The 20,862-nt window shown below is 47.5% G+C and overlaps 1 protein-coding gene and 1 long non-coding RNA gene across 12 annotated transcripts; one reads left to right on the forward strand and one right to left on the reverse strand.

Annotated features, from left to right (window-relative positions):
• Positions 1 to 750: 750 nt before the first annotated feature.
• On the forward strand, positions 751 to 14,851 carry ZBTB24 (zinc finger and BTB domain containing 24). 11 transcript variants are annotated; one of them, XM_059176903.1, is made up of 8 exons: positions 754 to 926; positions 1,239 to 1,418; positions 1,592 to 2,574; positions 4,921 to 5,088; positions 5,551 to 5,634; positions 6,527 to 6,610; positions 10,353 to 10,434; positions 11,397 to 11,534. In XM_059176903.1, the coding sequence occupies exons 2-8, from the start codon at positions 1,396 to 1,398 to the stop codon at positions 11,401 to 11,403; spliced, it is 1,431 nt and encodes a 476-aa protein (XP_059032886.1). In that variant the 5' UTR covers positions 754 to 926; positions 1,239 to 1,395; the 3' UTR covers positions 11,404 to 11,534. The 11 variants fall into 11 exon arrangements, 9 of the variants coding, with proteins under 9 accessions (XP_059032888.1, XP_059032886.1, XP_059032885.1 ...); XM_059176898.1 differs by having other exon boundaries at positions 756 to 930; positions 1,369 to 1,418; positions 11,446 to 14,851; XM_059176900.1 differs by having other exon boundaries at positions 756 to 926; positions 1,239 to 1,457; positions 11,446 to 14,851.
• LOC131833530 (uncharacterized) lies at positions 12,365 to 20,521 on the reverse strand. The gene is made up of 3 exons (XR_009354507.1): positions 20,384 to 20,521; positions 14,514 to 14,584; positions 12,365 to 12,498 (listed from the first exon to the last, which is right to left on the reverse strand). It is a non-coding gene; the product is annotated as an uncharacterized LOC131833530 (long non-coding RNA).
• Positions 20,522 to 20,862: the final 341 nt, after the last annotated feature.

The following is a 20,862-nucleotide window of genomic DNA, read 5'->3' on the forward strand; positions in this document are numbered from 1 at the left end:
CTGGTAGGCCATATCAAGAAGCTTGGCCTTCATCAGGAGGGTACATGGGAGTCACGCTGGATTTTAATCAGGAGAGTGACTCCAGTCTCTGGATGTGATCTGCACTTGGAGAGCTCTCCCTCCTCCTGTGCATTGGAGAGGACAGGACTGCAACGAAGACTGGTCAGAAAGACAATGAAAGCCTGAATAAGCACAACGCTAATTCTAATCCTAGTAGATATGAACTCAACCAAACACTAAATCCATTACCCACCTAATACTGGTTACCCCACAGCCACCCATCCCAGCTGACACTGGTGTTAACGTCTCCATTTTACAGGTACAGTAACCAGGTTGAGAGGATAAGGGCTCTGCCCAAGATTACTCAGTACCCAGTTCCGTCTGACTAGATCGCCTCTCTTCACTCCCTTGCACTAGGCATAGGAAGTGGGAAGGAAAAGGAGAAGACATGTGCAAAATAATTAGGAGGCAAATAATAATAATTATTACATTAGCATTACACGAAGACAGTGGTGATGACGGTAAGGAAGGCAAAGGCGATTTCATTCATTCGTCTCACACTCAACGTGAGCTTCCGCGCCTGGGAAAAGACAAAGCTGGTTAAGTGCCGAGGACAGACATCCTGTCGAACGCGGCCGAAAACTTACACCGTCGCGGCGACAACGCCACGCCCCATCCGCCGCCCCCGGTGCTCCGCAGTCGCCACAGCGGCCCCGCCCCGGGCGCCTCCGCGGCCACGTGGTCCGGCGTCCGCGCGCAGGCTCCCGGCGCCGGCGCTTCCGGGTTGGCGGCGGCGTCGCGGGGGCCCCAGTCCGGGGCGGGGAGGCGCAGGAGCCCCGGCGGCGGGTTCTGCGGAGCGGGGCGCCAGGGCGGCCCCGGCGGGAGTGCTCCCGCCAGGCTGCAGGGTGGGCCGGGCGCCCCGAGAGGTAGGTCTGCCCCGGACTCGCCAGCCGTGGGCGCGGGATCGCGGCCGTGTCGGGCGCTCCCCAGCCCTGCGCTCCCCTGTCCCGCCCGAGTGGGCTCAGGCCGTGGTGGGGGCCCAGCCACGCGGGGCCGGGGTGGGGGTGGGGGTGGGGGAGAATCGCCTCCCGCCAGTTCGGGCGCTGCCTGGCGGCCAGTCTGGGCGATCGTGCCACCCCCTTGCCGAGGGAGGCCCGATGCGCCTCCGGTTTTTACTCAGTTGCAGCTATCTCCAGATTCGTGTACATTTTCTTTGCCTCTTTTCTATGTTTTCACAGGCAAAATGGTTAAAAATGCGTGAAATCGAGACATTGTAGTTCCCACTCTAATCTGTGCAACTGTGGAAAGTTAGTGCTGGGAAAGGACTTTCAAGATGGTTGATTCCCATTCCTTAATTTTACAGAGGAGAAAACAGACCCCGGAGAAGTAGCGCGGATGTTGGAAAGTCACCTAGCTAGGTAACGGTGTGACAGGGATGAGAGTCGCGGTCTCGGTTTGTAAGTCCACTCCTGAACGTGGTAAATGGTCAAATTCATTTAACCGTGTGATGTGAATCGTAGGTTCGCTTGGGCCAGGTTTAATCTGTGTAGATGATGAGTCCTCCTTTTTAATCATTATTTTCTTATTTCAGGCTTCACGCTTCTTGGCCTCTACAGAAAATGGCAGAAACGTCATCAGAGCCTTCTGGGCAGCTCGTTGTACACTCAGACACTCACAGCGACACTGTTCTGGCCAGTTTTGAGGATCAGCGGAAGAAAGGCTTTCTCTGTGACATCACGTTAATCGTGGAGAATGTGCATTTCCGGGCTCACAAAGCCTTACTCGCGGCCAGTAGTGAATACTTCTCAATGATGTTTGCTGAAGAGGGGGAGATCGGCCAGTCCATTTACATGCTGGAAGGCATGGTTGCCGACATATTTGGTATCCTGCTGGAGTTCATCTACACGGGTTGTCTCCAGGCCAGCGAGAAAAGCACAGAACAAATTCTGGCCACTGCTCAGTTCTTAAAGGTCTATGACCTGGTAAAGGCTTACACAGATTTTCAGAATAATCACAGCTCCCCAAAGCCAACGCCTCTGAACACCGTTGGCGCTCCGGTGGTGGTGATTTCTAATAAGAAAAATGGTCCTCCGAAACGGAAGCGGGGGAGACCGAGAAAAGTCAACAGTGGGCAGGAGGGGAAATCACAACTGGCTGCCGAGGAAGAAATACAGCTGAGAGTAAACAATTCAGTTCAAAATAGACACAACTTTGTGGTGAAAGAGGCAGATGGTGGCACACTGAATGAACAGATTCCGGTGAAAGATCTGGAAGAGCCCGAGCCTGCCTGTGAGCCGGGCAGAGGGGAGGAAATGCCTGCTGAGAAAGACGAGAACTGTGATCCCAAGACCCAGGATGGGCAGGACAGCAAGAGTCGGTACAGCAAGCGGAGGATTCAGAGGTCCGTCAAGCTTAAAGATTACAAACTTGGCGGGGATGAAGACGAGCAGAGTTCAGCCAAAAGGGTCTGTGGAAGGAGAAGGCGCCCAGGGGGCCCTGAGGCCTGTTGTAAGGACTGTGGCAAAGTGTTTAAGTACAATCACTTTTTGGCAGTCCACCAGAGGAGCCACACGGGTAATTGTCCTTTCGCAGCTTAGTGGGGCACGTTTTGGAGGGATGATGGTGATAGCATTCGTTGATTGTGCAACTTCCGGGTGATGGGCCTTATAATAAGATCTTTATGTATATGGTCCTGCAGCTAGTTCTCACAACAGGCCTGTGAAATAGGGAATGTTATCTCTATTGGACAGACAAAGAGACCAAGTCCCAGAAATAATTTGCCCAGGTCAGCTATTTAGTGACAGAGCTGGGATTTGAACCCCGGTAGCCTGATGGCAGAACCCTGTTTTTACTTGGCCTCATTGGTTCAAGGATTTAAGACCCGGATGTCATACTCTAGCCAGAGTTACTTGGCTTTCTGATTTGTAAACATTCTTCATCTTGACCGCTATAGCTCTGCTTTTGCCCAGGTCTGTGGGGACAACTTTCTCATTCCGCCATCTAGCTGTAAATGTCTTCTTTTCCGTCCTTCTGGCCCAGCACTGGCCAGTAGACCCGTTTGTGAGGACAGAAATGTTCTGTCTGCGCCATCTAATATGGTGCTCGCCAGCCACGTGTGATTTTGAGCACTTGACATGTGGTGAACGTGACTGAGGAACTGAGTTTTTTATTTTAATTAACTGGCACCATGTTGGACAGTGCAGCCCGAGGCAGAAATCCCTTTCTCTTTTTGAGCTCTCCCTTCCTTAACTCACTCTGCTTTGGGTCAGGTTGTAGTTAACCAGCTAAACACCCCTCAACCTAATTGTAAACTTCAGTCTAGGGACCAGAGCTAGTTAAGTCTCCTCTCCTCCAGCAGAGCTAGCCGTGTGGTTCTCAACCTGACCACACAATAGAATCACGTAGGGAGCATCTAAAACTGCCCGTGACTGAGCGCCAGCCCCCAGAGCTCCTGGTTTGATTGGGGCCTTGGTGTTTTTGAAAAATGGGTTGAGAACCCCGAATTCTGGCTCTTTAAACAAAGTAGACCCTTGGGAAATATTTGTTGCTCTGTAATAGAGGATAGTGTAGAGAGTTGACTAGTTCTGTAATATTTGTTAAGGGAAACAGCACTTGGATCTTCCCTCTTGTCCCCAGTCTTCTTACATTTTGCAGTGACTCACTCTTGCCTGGGTCAGTGTTCAGCTCATTTCAGTGGCTACCAGTAGATCCATACAGTTTGGAAACTCCCATCTTGCAGTTCCAGAAAAATTTTCAGGGATTATTTCACGGATAATATCTCCCATCGGTTTTCTGTGCTCTCTCTTTATAGAATTCCCTGGAATTTGGATGTTGAACCTCTGGACCCACCACCCTCTAAAGTACTTACCTCTTAATTCCCATCACTTTCAGCTTTACATTCTAGGGGATTTCCCCTTTATCTTTAAACTCTTAAAAGAGTTTTGTTTCTACGCTGTTTTACTTCTAGGAGCCTTTTTTTTATTCTCTATAAATTCCTTTTTTTTTTTTTTTTTTTTTGGTTCCCAGTGTAGTATCTTCCCTCTGTGAGCATGTTAATGACAGCAGTCGCTTGTTTGTCAGCCCCTAGCTTTCCCTTGGGCAGCCTCTGTTTTCCACAAGTTGCCTTTTTTTCTTAGGTGATTTGGTATCTGTTTCAGCTACTAGAAGGCCTTCCTTGAATGGTGATGTTTTGAAAAATCACATTTAATCCTGTGTTGGAATCGTTGACTGCAAGCTGCTGGCCACCACGAGGGTGCGGAGCAGGCCTGTGGCCGGCGATGTCACTGGGGGTGGCGTGGCTGGACCCCACCCCATCCCCCACACCTGGCTGCGCAGCTGCAGCCCTCTTACCCTGGCCCACCACGTTCCTGAAGATGTTCTGCCCTCCCACCGGAGGCTCTGGGCCTGGCTGCCAGTGACTAGAGCAGGAGCAGGGGAGGCTGGGCAGAGTCTCATCACCCCAAATGTAAACTTGGACTTGCTGTCCCTGGGGCAGTCCCACTCCACTGTACCTGGAGACCCTGAGTCCAGAGGCTTTTATCGTCTTCAGAGAACAGCCCACATCCTTTATTGGGGAGCGGGCTGGCATTCTGGGTCCTTGGGCCTTGTCGGGGGGTCTCAGTGCCTTTGGCACAGACTGTCATATATCCCCCTCCTTACCCCCTTTCTCAGAGATGACAAGTGCCACCAATTCCTGGGCATTGTGGAGGCTCTTTCTTGGGTTGTATCTCAGCGGTCCTCACTGCTGGCATCAGACTCATCTGTTCCGGCTTGCCAGACTTTATTGCTGAGGTTTTCTCTCCCGTTCTGGGCATTTGGGAGATGTGCCAGTGAAGAGAAATCCCTCTATTGTTTTAATTTAGGAGGAAACCAAGATGTGCATGTTCTTGCTCACCCTGACTTCTGGGGCTCTCATTCCAGGGGAGCGACCTTTCAAGTGTAATGAGTGCGGAAAAGGCTTTGCCCAGAAGCACTCCCTGCAGGTCCACACCCGGATGCACACAGGCGAGCGGCCCTACACCTGCACCGTGTGCGGCAAGGCTCTCACCACCAAGCACTCGCTGCTAGAGCACATGAGCCTGCATTCAGGTAGCGGGGCTCGCACCAGAGGGCCACCTGCCGCCGGGGTCCTGGGCTGGGCGTTCCTGTGGTCACGGTGGTCTTTTCTCCGCCTGGCGACATCTCCCATATGGTGTCTGCCTCTACCAGGCCATAGTTTAGAGTTGTGCACAGTGTTCTGGCTTAACCTAGAGCTTATAAAACAGCTGCTGGGAGCTCAACGTACACGTTTTGATTAACTCCCAGAGCTTAGAAATTTTTTACTTGGGTGACTTGGGGAAACTTGAATTCTCCAGTTCTGCCCCAGTCCCCATCACTCCCTACTGCCTCACATACCTTTGCACATTTTTGGTACTGTGCTTTGACTCTGAGGTCATTTGGGTACGTAGGCAAGTCACTTGTATCATTCATGGAAAATGGGGACCTGGGCCCACCGTGTTATAGTTCTTTATAGTTTTTGCGGGTTTTAGTGTCTTGTTTTTTCTTTGGCAGGACAGAAGTCTTTCACCTGTGATCAGTGTGGAAAATATTTCAGCCAGAAAAGGCAACTAAAGAGCCATTACCGAGTTCATACAGGTACAATAAAGGGAGGGAAAAATTTGGTGGGGGAGAAACATAAATACAAATTACTTCTGAAATAGTAGGGTCCTACTGTGGAAGATAATTAGTCTTTAGGGAAAGAATCTTAAAAAGCAATGTGAATTAGAGGTCCTTGTGTAATTGTCTATGACCTTGTAATTTATATTTAATTTTATACTATAGTTTGGTGCCATATACAGAAACCCTACAGGATTCATATCTTTCAAAAGTGCCAGTTGAGGGGCACCTGGGTGGCTCAGTGGGTTAAGCCTCTGCCTTCAGCTCAGGTCATGATCTCAGGGTCCTGGGATCGAGCCCCGCAGTGGGCTCTCTGCTCAGCAGGGAGTCTGCTTCCCCCCACCTCCCCACCTGCCTGCATCTCTGCCTACTTGTGATTGATCTCTCTCTCTCTCTCTGTCAAATTAATAAAATAAAATAAACTTTTAAAAAAAGGTGCCAGTTGACTAAGAGGGCACCGGTTGATGGGTTACTAATGGTGGTTGGACAGAAATATCCCCACCTCATAGCTGTCAGTGCAGGCTTTCCCCCACCTAGCTTCTTCTCCCCTGCCAGCTGATAAGAAATAAATGAGGGGTTGGGAGTGACACTGGAGTCAGTTGGCCACAGTCACACCCATGCTTCAGGGGGGAAAGAAAATGACTTTTAGGGAGATTGGAAGGGGCCCAGCTCTCCTGGGGAAGCAGTGAGTTGCAATGCATAGGAAAATATTACCTGTCCCCAAATTAATAAAAAAAATTGTTGTTGTTTTAATTAAGGTGCCATATTTAAAGTGATTATTTTTCAGGGCAGTGCTTTAACACAAATCACTGAAGAAATGCAGGGAGAGAGCGCATACATGCACTGACACTTTTTTTATTGTTGCGACAAGGCCACTCATTACCGGAATGCAACCACTGCCATCGCAAGTTCATGGACGTGTCTCAGCTAAAGAAACATCTACGAACACACACAGGTAATAAAACTCCCATCTTGGCCTTCCTTTCTGGTATACGTCACGTTTGCGGAGGGGTGAGAAGGTCCCCTCCTCAGGCTCCATATCACAAATTGGCTGGGAATTTTAGATGACCATTTAAAAGCCCAAGGCAGAAGGCTGTCAACACCATTCTGTGGGGAGATACTGACCCTATTTCTTAGCAACGCAGAGATGGCTTACTGAGCACTATTCCTGTATGAAAATTCATTTGAGGGGCGCCAGGGTGGCTCAGTCAGTTGAGCGTCTTGACTCTTAATCTCAGCTCAGGGCTTGATCTCAGGGTCGTGAGTTCAAGTCCCACTTTGGGCCCCACACTGGCTGTGGAGCATACTTAAAAAAAAGAAAAGAAAAGAAAATCCATTTAATACCACAAAATAGTACAAGTCTGAGTCTGGTTCTGTTCTCTGGTTCTCAGTGAAGTACACTAAGAGTGTACTTCAGCGCTGAAGATTACTGAGATAATTTTTTTAAGAAAAGAAAGTAAAACAAAACAAACACAAAGGTGGCATAGGCACCAAGGGTTTTCCCACTTGTTCCCCAAAACCCATACTTCAAACTTAAGCATCGCCGCCTCTAGAAAAATCAGCTTCAGGGATAAAGAGGAGGCAGGTCAAATTCTTTAACTTAAGAACAGCAAAGAGGGGTGCCTGGGTGGCTCAGTAGTTAAGTGTCTGGCTTTGGCTTAGGCCCTGATCCCAGGATTCTGGGATCGAGCCCCATGTCGGGCTCCCTGCTCAGCAGGAGTCAGCTTCTCCCTCTCCCCCTGCTTGTGTTCCTTCTCTTGCTGTGTCTGTCTCTCTGTGTCAAATAAATAAATAAAATCTTAAAAAAAAAAAAAAAAAAAAAACAGCAAAGGAAAAGTGCAGGTCTTTTAGACCTTTTGGTAAGGAGCACGTCTTACGAATGAACCTGTTAGATCTTCTAAGAAAAGCTTCCTTTTACAGTTTGGCTCTTTAATGTTTCACTTAAATTGTTTCCTAAAATTATGTATCAGATTAACTTATACTGCTTTGGACATTTTTTAATAAACACAAGTTCTTCTCCTTAAACGTAATCTGTTTTCTTAGAATAAGTGGCTCATAGAGTAGGAGTTCTGTGAAAAGGGGTCTCTCTATAATCTTTCTGCGGATGTTATCATTAATAGGTTTTGTGACATTTAATTCACCCACAGAACAGCTCCTGGGTCCCAGGCACCGCTCTGTCTGGGTGCTGAGGCTGCAGCAGTGGTGAGTGAGGTGGCCAGAGCCGCCGCTGCAGGCCAGGGAAGACAAAGGACAGTGACTACTTAGCATGTTAGGTGGGGCCCGAGGCCATGGAGAGCTAAACGCTCAGGAAGGGGGTTAGGATGTGGGAAGTGGCGCTGCCCCTGTCTGTGTCTGAGAAGGCCTCACTGATGAGGGGACACCTTGGATATAGATCTGAATGCTCTGGGAGGGAGACAGCCTTTGCGGCTGCACAGGGGAAGAGCATCCCATGCAGAGGGAACAGCAGGTGCAAAGCCTGGAGACACAAGAGTTTCCAGCTTGTCCGAGAACTGCCAGGCCGGTGGGCATCAGAAGGCTTCAGGTAGGGGCACAGCCGTGGCAACTGGAGTCTGTGTAACGGGGCTTCTTGGTTGAGCAGCTGAGGCTCAGGCTTCAATCCCCTGAGAAGCTTTAAAAAAAGAAAAACCTGGTCCCAACCCCAGAGAATCTGAGTGAATTAACCTTGGGTAGGGCCTCGGAACTGCTAGGTGTAAAAATGTCCTCGGTGAATCTGGTGTGCCCTCAGGCTTCCAAACACTGGAGGCCACAATAAAGACTGGATTTTGCTCCCAGCGAGGTGATACGACTTAGAATTTGTATAGGATCATCCCAGCTTCGGTGTGGGGTGGGGCGAGCCAGAGACCTGTTCGAAGGCTGTTGCAGTAATCTGGGGCTTGCACAGTGTGGTGGCCGTGGAAGTGGTCCCAAGTGGCCCGGTCCAGGTAGATCCTGAGGGCCTGTATGTTCCTGGAAAGAATTTCCATGATTTTAAACACTTGAAGACAGAAAGACTTCTCAGATGTTGTCAACCCAGATGGCACCGAATGGTAGGGTGAACACTGTTAGTATGTTTCCGAAATGGACCTTGACACGACGAGCAGGTCCTCAGTCTTTGCATCTGAAGAAAGGAGCACATACCCTGGTGTCAGCGTGGGCCCCAGCTCTGGTTTGGGAAGCCTAGGGAGGAGAATGCGGTGGCCTGGCTTTCACCTTCTGAGTGGTAAGAGTAGCTAACGCGGAGATGCTGACTTGCCCAAGCTGGCACCGGCGTGCCGTGCCTGGATGGAGCTTGGAGAGCTGTCTGGCATCAGTTTTCCAGCAGAGGCTGTGGAAGGGAAGCCCCGCTTCCAACTGCACCCACCCGCGGCTGTTACCTGGTTAAGTGGGATTTTGTTCGTTCTTTTCTTTAAATGCATAGTTCCCTTGCCTGCATGAGGACCACTTACTTCCATTTCCGGAGGATGGGACAGTCTGTCGGGTGTATGCGCGGTGTACAGACTAATGCCGAAGAAACGGTTGTTGAAACTTTATGAATTCCTTGTGGAGCCTGGAGCAGCCTTGTTTTTCGTGGACCTTAGTTTCCACTCTGGGAAATGCATTCATTCATCAGGGGTTTCTGGGACGTTGTGCCAGGCCTGATTCCAGGCACAGGGGTAGTGGGAGTGGACGAGCCCACCAAGTGCCCTGCGAATGGGGGAGAGGGATGAGAAAGAACACGGACAGTCTGTGAAGTGGGGCTAGCACTGTGGGAACACGGACGGGAGAAGGGGACGAAGGACTGTTGGCTCCGGAGGCGGGAGGGGAGGACACTGCTCTTGGTGGTGGTGAGGCCTCCATGCTGGAAAAGTGACATTTGAGCAGAGACTTGAAGTCAGTACAGATGGTGAACCACAGTGGGAATCCCCTAGGTGACATGTGCTGGGGGAGGGGTGCTGGGTGCAGGAGCCCCGCATGGGGCTTGCTCGGGGTGGGGTGTCTGGTGACTCTCCATAGGGCCTGGAAGGCTGAGCAGTGAGCAAAGGGAGAGTGGCTGGTGAGGTTAGAAAAGCTTAGGACAAGGACCGGGGCTGGGCAGACAGATACATGATGCCTTCTGTGTAGGCTTAGGGCTTTGGTTTTTATCTCCAGATGGGAACAGGGGGCCTTGGAGTGTTTGCAGCAGAGGTGTGAAATGATCAGACTGCCTGTAGGGTCACTGTGGTCGCCACATTTACTGTGGACAGCAGGGGAGCTGGGACAGAAGTTCGGCTGCTGCAGAGAGACGGCGGTGGTAGTGAGGTGGTGAGAAGTGGTCAGACTCTGGGTACGTTGCAAGGCAGACATAAATGTGAATGATGTGCAAGTCACCCCAGTGCGCCGATATTCCCAGAAAGGTCCGGTATGAGAGTTGTGAGTTATCTCAGGGTGGACTGTAAGGGAGTAAATGTAGTGTTTTCTCTCGTGTCCCCTGTATAATCATGTTCCTCGTCGTCTCTGGTTTTAAGGGAAGGAACCCTATCTTACACTTTCTCTGTATCCTTTTAGCACTTAGCACCCAGTACTTAGGTACACAGTAGGGTAAGGGCTTCATTCATTCATGCTCATCAAGGAATCGAGTAGTAGTGCCTTTTTTTTTCCTTTTAATATTTTGAAACTGGGTGATTATTGCTTTTTGCTCTATGTTGGATGTATATTTCTAAATGCTGTCCCTTTTTTAGGTGAGAAGCCATTTACTTGTGAAATCTGTGGCAAATCTTTCACAGCAAAGAGTTCTCTTCAGACCCACATCAGAATCCATAGGTAAAGTTTTACAGATATTTTTCTTATATGGGAATCCTCAGTGAACCCTGTTGTTCAGTTGGATGACATATGTTACTTATACAATCTTTTTCCCCAAATTATTATACAGGTGGAACTTTCTGTGTAGTTTACTATATTTTATCTTTTCAATAAAGAAATTCGTCACTTGGGTAGAAATCGGGAAAGCTGGTCCTGGCCAGCGAAAGTTTGCATTACTGATTTCATTTCTTGAATTTTTATTTTGTGCTGGGGGCTGATCCAAAGTTTAAATCTTCAGTTAAAAATAAATATTCAGGGGGTGGGGAGCAGGAGGAAAAAAACAATTAATGTTTTCTGAATAAATGTTTTTGTTCGCACAACTTCCAGATTTGATTCAGTAGTTCTTCTAAGACATGTAATTAAGGGTTACTCGGATTTTTTTTTTTGAGAGAGGGAGGGAAGGAGCTGGGGGTAGGAGGAGGAGAGGGGCAGAGGGAGAGAGAACCTAAAGCTAAAGCAGGCTTCACACTCACCGAGGAGCCCCAATACAGGGCTCGATCTCACAACCCTGAGATCATGACCTGAGTGGGAATCGAGAGTGGGAAGTTTAACTGACTGAGCCACCCAGGCCCCCTACTCAAGTTTTCAATATTGAAGTCAATCCCATGTACTTAAATTTGGCCACAAAAATCTAAAAGTTGGCCATGAAGATGAAAACAAAACAAAAAGGAACTTTATGTTTAATATATAAATATTTGCTTTCTTATCTAAAATACGGACTATAGAATCATAAAATGTTATCACATGTAGCCCAGCCCCATCCACCAACCTTTCTCAGCATCCCCACCTTTTCCCTTTAGGGTTAGAAACGGGAAAACCCTGAAAAGCGGTGACTTGCTCTGACTCCTTGAGTTAGTAGAACGCATGACTTACGTCTCCCAGTTGAGTTACTTTTCCTCTACTCTTGACTTCTTCTCCCTCAGGAAGTAATAGACAGAGCTGTTCTTAAAGTCCAATGTGTATTTTTTGTAGAGGAGAGAAGCCCTACTCCTGTGGCATATGTGGCAAGTCCTTCTCGGACTCCAGTGCCAAGAGGAGACACTGCATTCTGCACACGGGCAAAAAGCCTTTCTCCTGCCCGGAGTGTAACCTGCAGTTCGCGCGCTTGGACAACCTGAAGGCTCACTTGAAAATCCACAGCAAAGAGAAGCCCGCGTCAGATGCCCCCAGCGGTCCTAACACCGAGGAGGTCAGGAATATTCTCCAGCTGCAGCCGTATCAGCTCGCGGCCTCCGGAGAGCAGGAAATCCAGCTTCTCGTCACCAATTCTGTACACAACATCAACTTCATGCCGGGCCCCAGCCAGGGAATCAGCATCGTCGCCGCGGAGGGCTCTCCGAACTTGGCGGCGGAGCAGGCTGCCGACCTGGCCCTGCTCACGCAGCCACCGCAGCCGCTGCAGAACTTCCTTCTGTCCGCCCCGCAGGAGCCCACGGAGCACATGCAGGGCCTCAGCGTGATCGAGAGCCCGCTGGAGCCCGCGCAGACCGAGCCGGTGCACGTAATCACGCTCTCCAAGGAAACCCTGGAGCATCTGCATGCCCAGCGGGGGCAGGCCGCGGAGCTGCCCTTGGCAGGTGCGCCGGACCCCGCTCCGCACCTGCCCCTGCCGCCGGCCCCGCCCACCGCCCATGTGCCCGCTGCCCACGTGCCCCCGCCCGCCCCGCTGAGCCCGGACCGAAGCTGACCTGACCTGGACGCGCCTTCTGGCCGTGAACCTCTTCGGTGCACCTCGCTCCTAGGACGGCAGGCTTTCTGAACCGCTCCGAACGCAGCCTTCGGGTCCCGGGACCGCTCGCTGACGGTCCTCCCGCTCTCCACCCAGGCCCCAAGATGTGCGTTTCGTGTCTTGTGTGCTGTCCTGATCTGGATTTAGCCTTCGATGTTGACGAACGGTCTTCATTGTCCTCGACATCTCTGAAAGTCGTGGGTAATTTTGATTTGGGGGCACTGAATTAGACTCGAAGTCTTGAGTGTCCACGGCCACAGGTTATATGGTTTTGCTGACCTTTCCAGTTAGCTTTTCTAGAACAAAGGAAGCCCAGTACTGGTTGAATGCAGTAGAATGGTTTGTTCCACTTTTTTATTTCTCAAAGGCAACACAGTTGCTTTTCTAAGGTAAGTCAGGGCTGAATGCGACAGATGACAATGCCGGAGAATCTGTCCTTCTACTATCTTCTAATTCCCTAAGACTGAGTCACTGTCAACATTTAATCTCTGTGTGGTACAGTGGGTTCTTGTGTCATATTTAAGGGAGATTCAAAGGCATAGAAACTGAAAGTCTGTTGTAACTCAAAATGAATATAATAAAGTCAAAAAAGTACAGGATTATTTTAAAAATTTTAACTCAGCTTTTCTGAGAAACATGGATTTATTTTTTTTGGATTTACATATTTTTTTAAAAGCAGGTTATTGAAAATTTAATTTAAAAGTCTAATGAAACTGGATCAAGACATTCAGCCCATAAATTCTGAATTTTTGTCAGCAGTGATACTTGTTTGATAAAGTTAAGACTCCGTTATCCTGGAATATAAGATTTTATTCAATATCATTTAAGTGTCAAATATACTCTACTGAATTCTAATTGATCCTGAAAGTGATCTGTGCATTGTGTCTGATAACTTTCTGGAGATGGGACCTTATAATCTATTTTTATTGCCAAGTAGGTTAAATCTCACAAAATGGACATCTCATTTTAAAAAGTAAATATCATCACCTAATCTTAAAAATAATCTGAACCTCAGAGCCTTAGTAACCTGTCTATAACTGTGGTAGGATTTTAAATTTAATTGTCAAAAGTTGAAATTATGTGTGGGTTAGGTTTTCAAGCCCAGTGTACTTTTTGAATACTATGATTACTTTCTCTCAAGGGAACTGATAGAAAATTTTGGAAAAGAGAATGGGCACTAGTACATCTAAGTTAACATAATGCTGGTGGAGAGTAGGGCTAATCTGTCCTAAAATGAACTGGATCTTGAGATCAGTTACTTTCTTGCTTTAGGCATCTTTGATTTCTACCTGAATCAAGAAGGTTTTTTTTAGAGGTTAAGGTAATACATTTCTTCAGGTTTGAGGGAAGATGAAAGCATTTTTTCCCCACATATTTGCCAAATTAGATTTGATTATATATAATTCACAAATTTCTAAAATGTGTATCTTAACATGTATTAGCCAAAGTAATGTTTAAATCACCCCCGAGTGGAGCCTAAGATAAAATTTTTACAAATACAGTTATGACCTAAATGCTATTTCAGGTTCTTAGTCATTTAAACTATCTACTTTAACCTTATTCTTAAAATGCAAAGTTTTTAGCGAGCTTTTCAAAGCTTACTGGCCCCCGGTTTCTGCTGGAGATACACGGTATTAACGTAAATAAATTTTTAACTACTCAGTCTGGAGAGCTGGAAAATTATTCAGGAAATATGGTCACATAAGTCAAGCTTAACTAGCTTTGTGACAGTCTACCTCTGCACTAGGAGAAATAGAATGTGGGCCACATGTAATTTTAAATTTTCTAGTAGCCGCATTAAAAATAAGGTGAAATTAATTTGAATAAAATGATTTAATCCAACTTGTGCCAAATATCATTTCAACATGTAATCAATATAAAAATATATTAATAAGATATTTTATATTTTTTCATATATTTTCTACTTAGTGCACAATTTGGATGCTAATGTTCTTTGGACTTACATGATCTGTATTTAGAGTTCATACAATTTACAATTGAAAACCTAGATTCACATACAGTTGCAGACATACTTAATTTTTTCCCAGTAACTGAAGTAATTACTGGTTTAAATTTATATTAAAATTAAAACCTGGGGCACCTGGCCAGCTCAGGCAGAAGAGCATGTGACTGTTGATCTCAGGATCGTGAGTTCAAGACCCACATTGGGCAAAGAAATGACTAAAAGAAAATACTGGGAAAAAAAAAAAAACCAACCCATCACCAGTTCCTCAGTCACACCAACCACACTGTGAGCTCTTGATAGCCCCATGTGTGGCTAGTGGGTTCTGTGTGTATGACACAGGCGTACCTATTTCTAACTTGAGAGCCGGTCTCAGCCATAAAAGTATCTTCTGTCAGAGTTCTGGTTTGTTTGACCAGCTGTCAAAGGGAGAGGAGGAAATGAGAGCTTTATAAATGTAGCCTGTCTTTAGTGTCCCCGATACACATTCTGCCCTCTGAAATCCCAAATTCTAAAGTTCAATGTCTCTGTACCCAAAGTAAATGTCATGTACATAAAAATGTTTTCTATTGTTTGAGAAATTGCCGGCTCAATGTTTCACAACTTATTTTGTACTAAACTTGTACAGTTTTTTAAATTGTTTTAACAAATGCAGAAATACAAAGTGTGCTTCTTAGGATATAGAATATTATGCTTTGGGTTACTGAAATGCACATTCTCACTTTCAAAAGAAATGACTCTTTGGTAGAGGGCTCTTAGTAGAGGGCTAGACTTGGAAAGACTGGCGCTCCCACCATCAAAGTGAGTTATTTATTCATTTGATTGCATCTGCTGCTTTTTTCTTTTTTTTTTTTTTTAAGTACTTAAGGACCATGCCAGACAGGGGGCTTGAACTCATGACCCTGAAGTTGAGAGTCACATGTTCTACCAACTGAGCCAGCAAGGCACCCCTACATCTATTTCTTGAAACTTTCTACCTCTACTCTATTTTATGCAGTTGGTTCCTGGGATTCTAAGTGTTATGAGCAACTAGTTAAATAATGCTGAAGAATATAGGGATTTTCTCATTACAGATGCTTACATTTAGGCTTTCATAAATTGGATAATAACGTCTGCCATTTACTGAGTCTTTTCTACGGGCCAGGAGTGAAACCAAGTGTGGTAGGTCTGTATCTTATCTTTGTGCTTCTCCACTTTCTCCTGTGTCATGGCACACAAAGTAGGACTTACATGGCAGCCTGCAGTTAGGGAACTCCAGGGACCCCCCCCGGTCATGACTGGTCTGTTGGCTTTCGAGGGCTGCCATGACAGAAACTCAGACTGGGTGGTTTAAGGCAATAGAAACATTATTTTCTCAGTTCTGGAGGCTAAAAGTCCAAGATCAAGTTGTTGGCAGGGTTGGTTTCTTCGGAGGCCTCCTGAGCTCCTTTCCTCCCTGTGTCTTCCTTCATGTGGTCTGCCCCCTGCGTGTTTTGTCCTAATCTTAGAAGGACACCAGTCACCACTGGATTCGGGTCCACCCTAATCCTAACAACCACATTTTCACTTAGTTGCCTCTTTAAAGGCCTTGTCTCCAAACACAGTCACATTCTGAGGTGCTGGGGGTTAGGACATCACCATGAATTTGGTGGGGGACACAGGTCAGCCCATAATAACACACATCTGGAACGAGGAGAGAAGCAGCATCCCGGGGGCACCTATACCCTGTGCTTCAGCACAGTCTTATTTTACTTAATCTTCACGACATTGTCCAGGGGCATGTAATGTGCCTATTTTGTAGATGAGAACATTGAAGCCCAAACAGATGAAGTCTCTTGCCCAAAGTCACTTAGTAACTGGCAAAGCCAGACTGATACACAGGGCCAGCAGAGCCCACTACACTGCTTCTACCAGATGGGCTTTCCATCACCAGTCTTTTGATACTTTAAGCTGGATTTCTATTTAAATACGGTCTGCTTGATGTAATAGGAAATTTTTGACTAAAATTGAGAATCTGAGGCACCTGGCTGGTTCAGTCAGTTGAGCGTATATACAGCTCCTGATCTCGGGGTTCGTGGGTTCAAGCCCCAAGTTTGGCATAGAGCCTACTTAAGAATTGATTTGTGTTTGACATTTTAGCACACAAACTTTTTACATAAAACAATTATAAAAGGTACATATAGTCTTTGTCTTATGGAACGGTTTCCATATTAATATTCATATTAGTATTTTACTACTGTTGGTTTAAAGCTTCACAGAAATGTGGGGCGCCTGGGTGGCTCGGTGGGTTAAAGCCTCTGCCTTCAGCTCAGGTCACGATCTCAGCGTCCTGGGATCAAGCCCCACATCAGGCTTTCTGTTCTGCAGGGAGCCTGTTCCCCCTCTCTATGCCTGCCTCTCTGCCTACTTGTGAGCTCTCTCTGTGTCAAATAAATAAATAGAATCTTTAAAAAAAAGCTTCACAGAAATTTACCTATTGGATGAAAGTTACTGCTAACTTGAAAATGCCTTAACATGAGCTTTTGTGAGCCTCTTTTTCAAACTCCTGACAGGATATTTTACATTTAGGGCAGACATTTTTTTGTTTGTTTGGTTTTTGTTTTTTGTTTTAGAGAGGGCGAGAGAGCATCAGAGCAGGGGAGTGGGGGAAGGCAGAGGGAGAGAAAGAATCTTAAGCAGGCTCCATGCCCAGCTTGGAGCCTGATGCCCAGCTTGATCCCACAACCCTGAGATCATGACCTGAGCTAAAACCAAGAGTCGGTCACTTAACCAACTTAGCCACCAAAATACTCTTATTTGTTAAGCATTGAGGTGAATTGTTATCCTCACTTTCCAGACTGAAATAAGCCTAAATTCTTAAGAATTGAAAGAAAACTCTTGGTCTTTCTTAAACAGCAGGCTTGGAGGAGTGACCCCAAAAAAAAAAAAAAAAATCCCCCTTGCTCTTTGTAAACAGCAGACGTTGAGGAATGACCTCTAAAAGATGCAGGAATGTCACTGTGATAGTTTATCTAGCTTTCAAATTCTTTGCACATAATTAAGCAACAAACACTTTTGTGGGCTGTAATATATATATAATATATGTTGTATATATATAACATATACACACACACTGTATATCTAAAATCATTGTCACTTAAAATGTACCACGTTAGGAGAGCTTTTTTTTTTTTAAGATTTTTTTTTTAATTTATTTGAGAGAGCGAGAACACGGGAGAGGGAGCGGGCCTGGTGAGCAAGCCAGCACGTGAGCAGAGAGGGGAGGGGCAGAGGAAGACGGAGGCAGGCTCCCCCCTGAGCAGGGAGCCCAGTGCGGCCCTGGATCCCACGGTCTGGGATCGAGATCTTGGTGGGGAATGCAGACGCTTAACCAACTGAGCCACCCGTGTGCCCTAGAAGACCTTTTGAATTAAAGTTCATTAAATCACATTTTCAACACAAAATGTAAGAACTTGAACACATTTAGGTAACTAACAAGACTTTGTAGTCTTTTTCTTTTCTATTCTTTTCTTTTTAACCTGAATCTGAAAAGTACTATTATATCCAGTATGACGTGCAAAAGGAGGGAAAAATTTGCAGTGGTCAAGTCAGGGAACTAACTTCCTTGGTCACAGAGTATGGGCTTATTATTTAAGTTTTAGTATCCACAGATTAGTATCCTAATATCCAGTAATATCATGTAAAATATGGGTTTGAAGATTTTCCAAATAAATAGTTTGGCTTTTCGTTTTCGTTTTTTTATCCTTGTTGAATGAGGTTAAACTGAAGCCTCCTCAGGCTAAACTAGAGTTCAAAACAAAACTCTCAACTTAAAAAGTCTCCCTCTCATGGGCTTCTAGGTGCCTTAGTTGGTTAAGCGACTGCCTTCGGCTCAGGTCACGATTCCAGACTCCCAGTGCCTGCATCGGGCTCCCAGCACCACGGGAAGTCTGCTTCTCCCTCTGACCTTCTCCCCTCTCATGCTTTCTCTCACTCTCTCTCTCAAATTAATAAATAAAATCTTTTTTAAAAAATTAAAAAAATAAACACCTCCCTCTCAGATAATTCTAGTATGATTGAATGGCTTCTGGACAAATTTAACCCATAATCTTGCCTGGGCTCCTGCCAAGGCCTGAGCCGCCTTTTCTACCCCTCCCCTGCACCCCTTTCTCCACTGGAAGAGCCATCTATTTGGGCTCACCATGGTGCCTTCAGTGGCAAGCAGAGGGTCTTACTAAACGAATGGATATTGTCTTACTAAGGCAAATATTGTTATCTCTGCTTAAAATCCTCCTGCCAATTCCCACTGTGCTCAGAAGAAAATCCAAAATGCATCTTCCTCTTGGGCCTCTTCCCCATTCTCACTTCCAACCACACTGGCTTCCTTGCTGTTCCCCAAACACACTCAGCAATATCCTGCCTGAGAGCTGGAGGCAGGTGGTTTCTCAGGCTTGGAAGGTTTCAGCCTCTACTTCCTGGGACTAATGTCTGCTCATCTGTCAGCATTCAGTGTGTCACTTCCTCGGGGAGACCTTCCCTGACCATCTAACTGCAGTTAAGGTGCCCTGTCCTGTCTGCTCACAGGACTCTACACTTTGGACTCAGCTCATAATTACATTTACATCAGGAAGTGAGTCTGCCCGGTCACACTGCAGCCATAGCTCCGGGCCCGGGACTGTGGGTGTGCTGTTTGACCTCACGGACCCACAGGTGGCCATATTACAGGGTGGCTGAGACACGTCATCCGCAGGACAACAGACGACTTTGCTGAGACAGAGAACCCAAGGTGGGTCAAAGGAAATGGATCCTGTCTTAATGGCTTGGAGTTTAGGCCTTCGAGTCTGTACATTTCTTAGGGTCACCAGTATCGAATCACGGGATTTTAGAATCAAAATAGGCTGAGGAGGTTGAGTTCTTCAACTGCCTCCATTTAGAAATGGTAAGGCTGGAGCCTGCTGGTTGGTGACTTTGTCAAGGTCACACTAAGCTCGCGAAGCCGAGCTGGAAGTCTGCCCACACCTAACCCAGTCTAGACCGGGAGACTCCCCATTGCTCAGTGCTCCCACTGTGTATCTTTAATAGGCAGAGAGTGAAACTCCAAGTCAGCAGATTTTTGGCACTGAAGTCGTTATTGTCCTGTGATCTTTTTTAAAGACAAATTTTACCATTTATCCTTCAGAGGGCCACACAATCCTGTCCGGCTGCAAGGGCAAACAAAGTCACCGAGTCAAGGGCCAGATCCTCAAGGGCCTTTGCAAACACATGAAGTTGGGGCAGCCCATTGTTTACATCTGCTAATGAAAGGGAAAGGCAGGAGGGGGTTCTAGCAGCCCGCAACCCATTTCTAGTGGATTACAGAATACTTGTGACACTGTGTATTTAAGTATGGGTGTGGCTGATTTGGGGCACATTTATTTCAAGCCAAATGACGAGTCACACTCAAGAGCTAGGAATGGCCCCGACTGGGAGGCTGCCCTAGTTTCCTGAGTGTGACCTGGCTGAATTCCCTGTCTCTCCAAGCAGAGAGCAGGCATTTCCCCTTGCCTGCCTTCCCCTGCCTGCTTCTCAGCTAGAGCTGGGAGCAGTGAGTCTTCAGGTCGAACGGGTCCCTGCGGGTTTCCAGGGGAAAACAAAGTGAGAATGAAGAGGAAGGGAGAACCAAAGGGCACCCAGCTCTTTCTGGTCCCTGGAGCTCAAGGAGAGGGACCCTCGCATTTATTCCTCCAATGTCTCTCATGTAACCGTGTCACTTCCCCAAAAAAAGAAACCGCTTCTTCTAATGCCAGCCTTTCATTTGGCCTACTGGCTCCACAGGGGTGTGGTGGAGCGCACACGGACCTGGGCCCCACGCTAGCTAGCTCTGCCACTTGCTGCCTTTCATGCTGCAAATTACAGAACCTCTGTGTCCCTCAGTTTCTCTTCCAGTAAAATGGGTCTGTTGTGATCATTGAAATTATAGTTATACTCATAGTAGCTACTCCATACATGAGAACTGATGTCTTATTTACTAGTTGAATGACCTCGAGGACCTTCACATTCAGCCCTGTTTCCTTATCAAGAATTTGAGGAAGTTGATCCCAAAGATTCCTCAAGCCCTTTTCAGTATTGACAGTTTTGTGGGTCCTTTCTCCAAAGCCCGCTTTAAAACCGGAGATCCGGACTCTCTCCCACACACCCCTCCTATTTGCCCTTTAGTAGCGGTCGAACCCCACCCTCACCCCCACCACACCAAGACCCCCTCGCCCTCTCACTTCTCCTACCGCTGTGGAAGCTGCCAACTGCCAAGTTCCCGGAACTTTAATCCGTGCCCAATGCCCTCAGCCCGGGTCTAGGGGCAGACTTGTCTCAGGGGAGCCCGAGTCTGGATCCATCGTGGGAGCCCGGGCCGGGCCGGGCCGGGCCGTGGATCGCCTGGTAAGAGAGGTGAGGAGAGCACCTACGGACCCGCCAGCTTCTGGGAACTTCTTGCCCAGCCCGAGCGCCCCCTCCGCCCAGCGCTCGGAAGCGGCTCGCAGAGTTGGTACCGCGCAGGAGTGGGTGGCCTCGCCCGCCCGGGATGGGCTAGGTCCGCAGACTCGGGTGCCGGGATGCAGCCGCGGGCCGCGCTGTGCCCTCCGGCGCCGCGCGTCCGGGAACCCGGGCTCCTGGGTCTCCGCCAGCCACGCCCGGGTTGCCGACCCCCAAGCGGAACCAGGCGTCGGCAGCGCCACGCCCTCGGGCACCACCCAGCAGACGTGGG

This window comes from Mustela lutreola, chromosome 6, assembly GCF_030435805.1.
Source record: "Mustela lutreola isolate mMusLut2 chromosome 6, mMusLut2.pri, whole genome shotgun sequence".
Lineage (NCBI taxonomy): Eukaryota > Metazoa > Chordata > Mammalia > Carnivora > Mustelidae > Mustela > Mustela lutreola.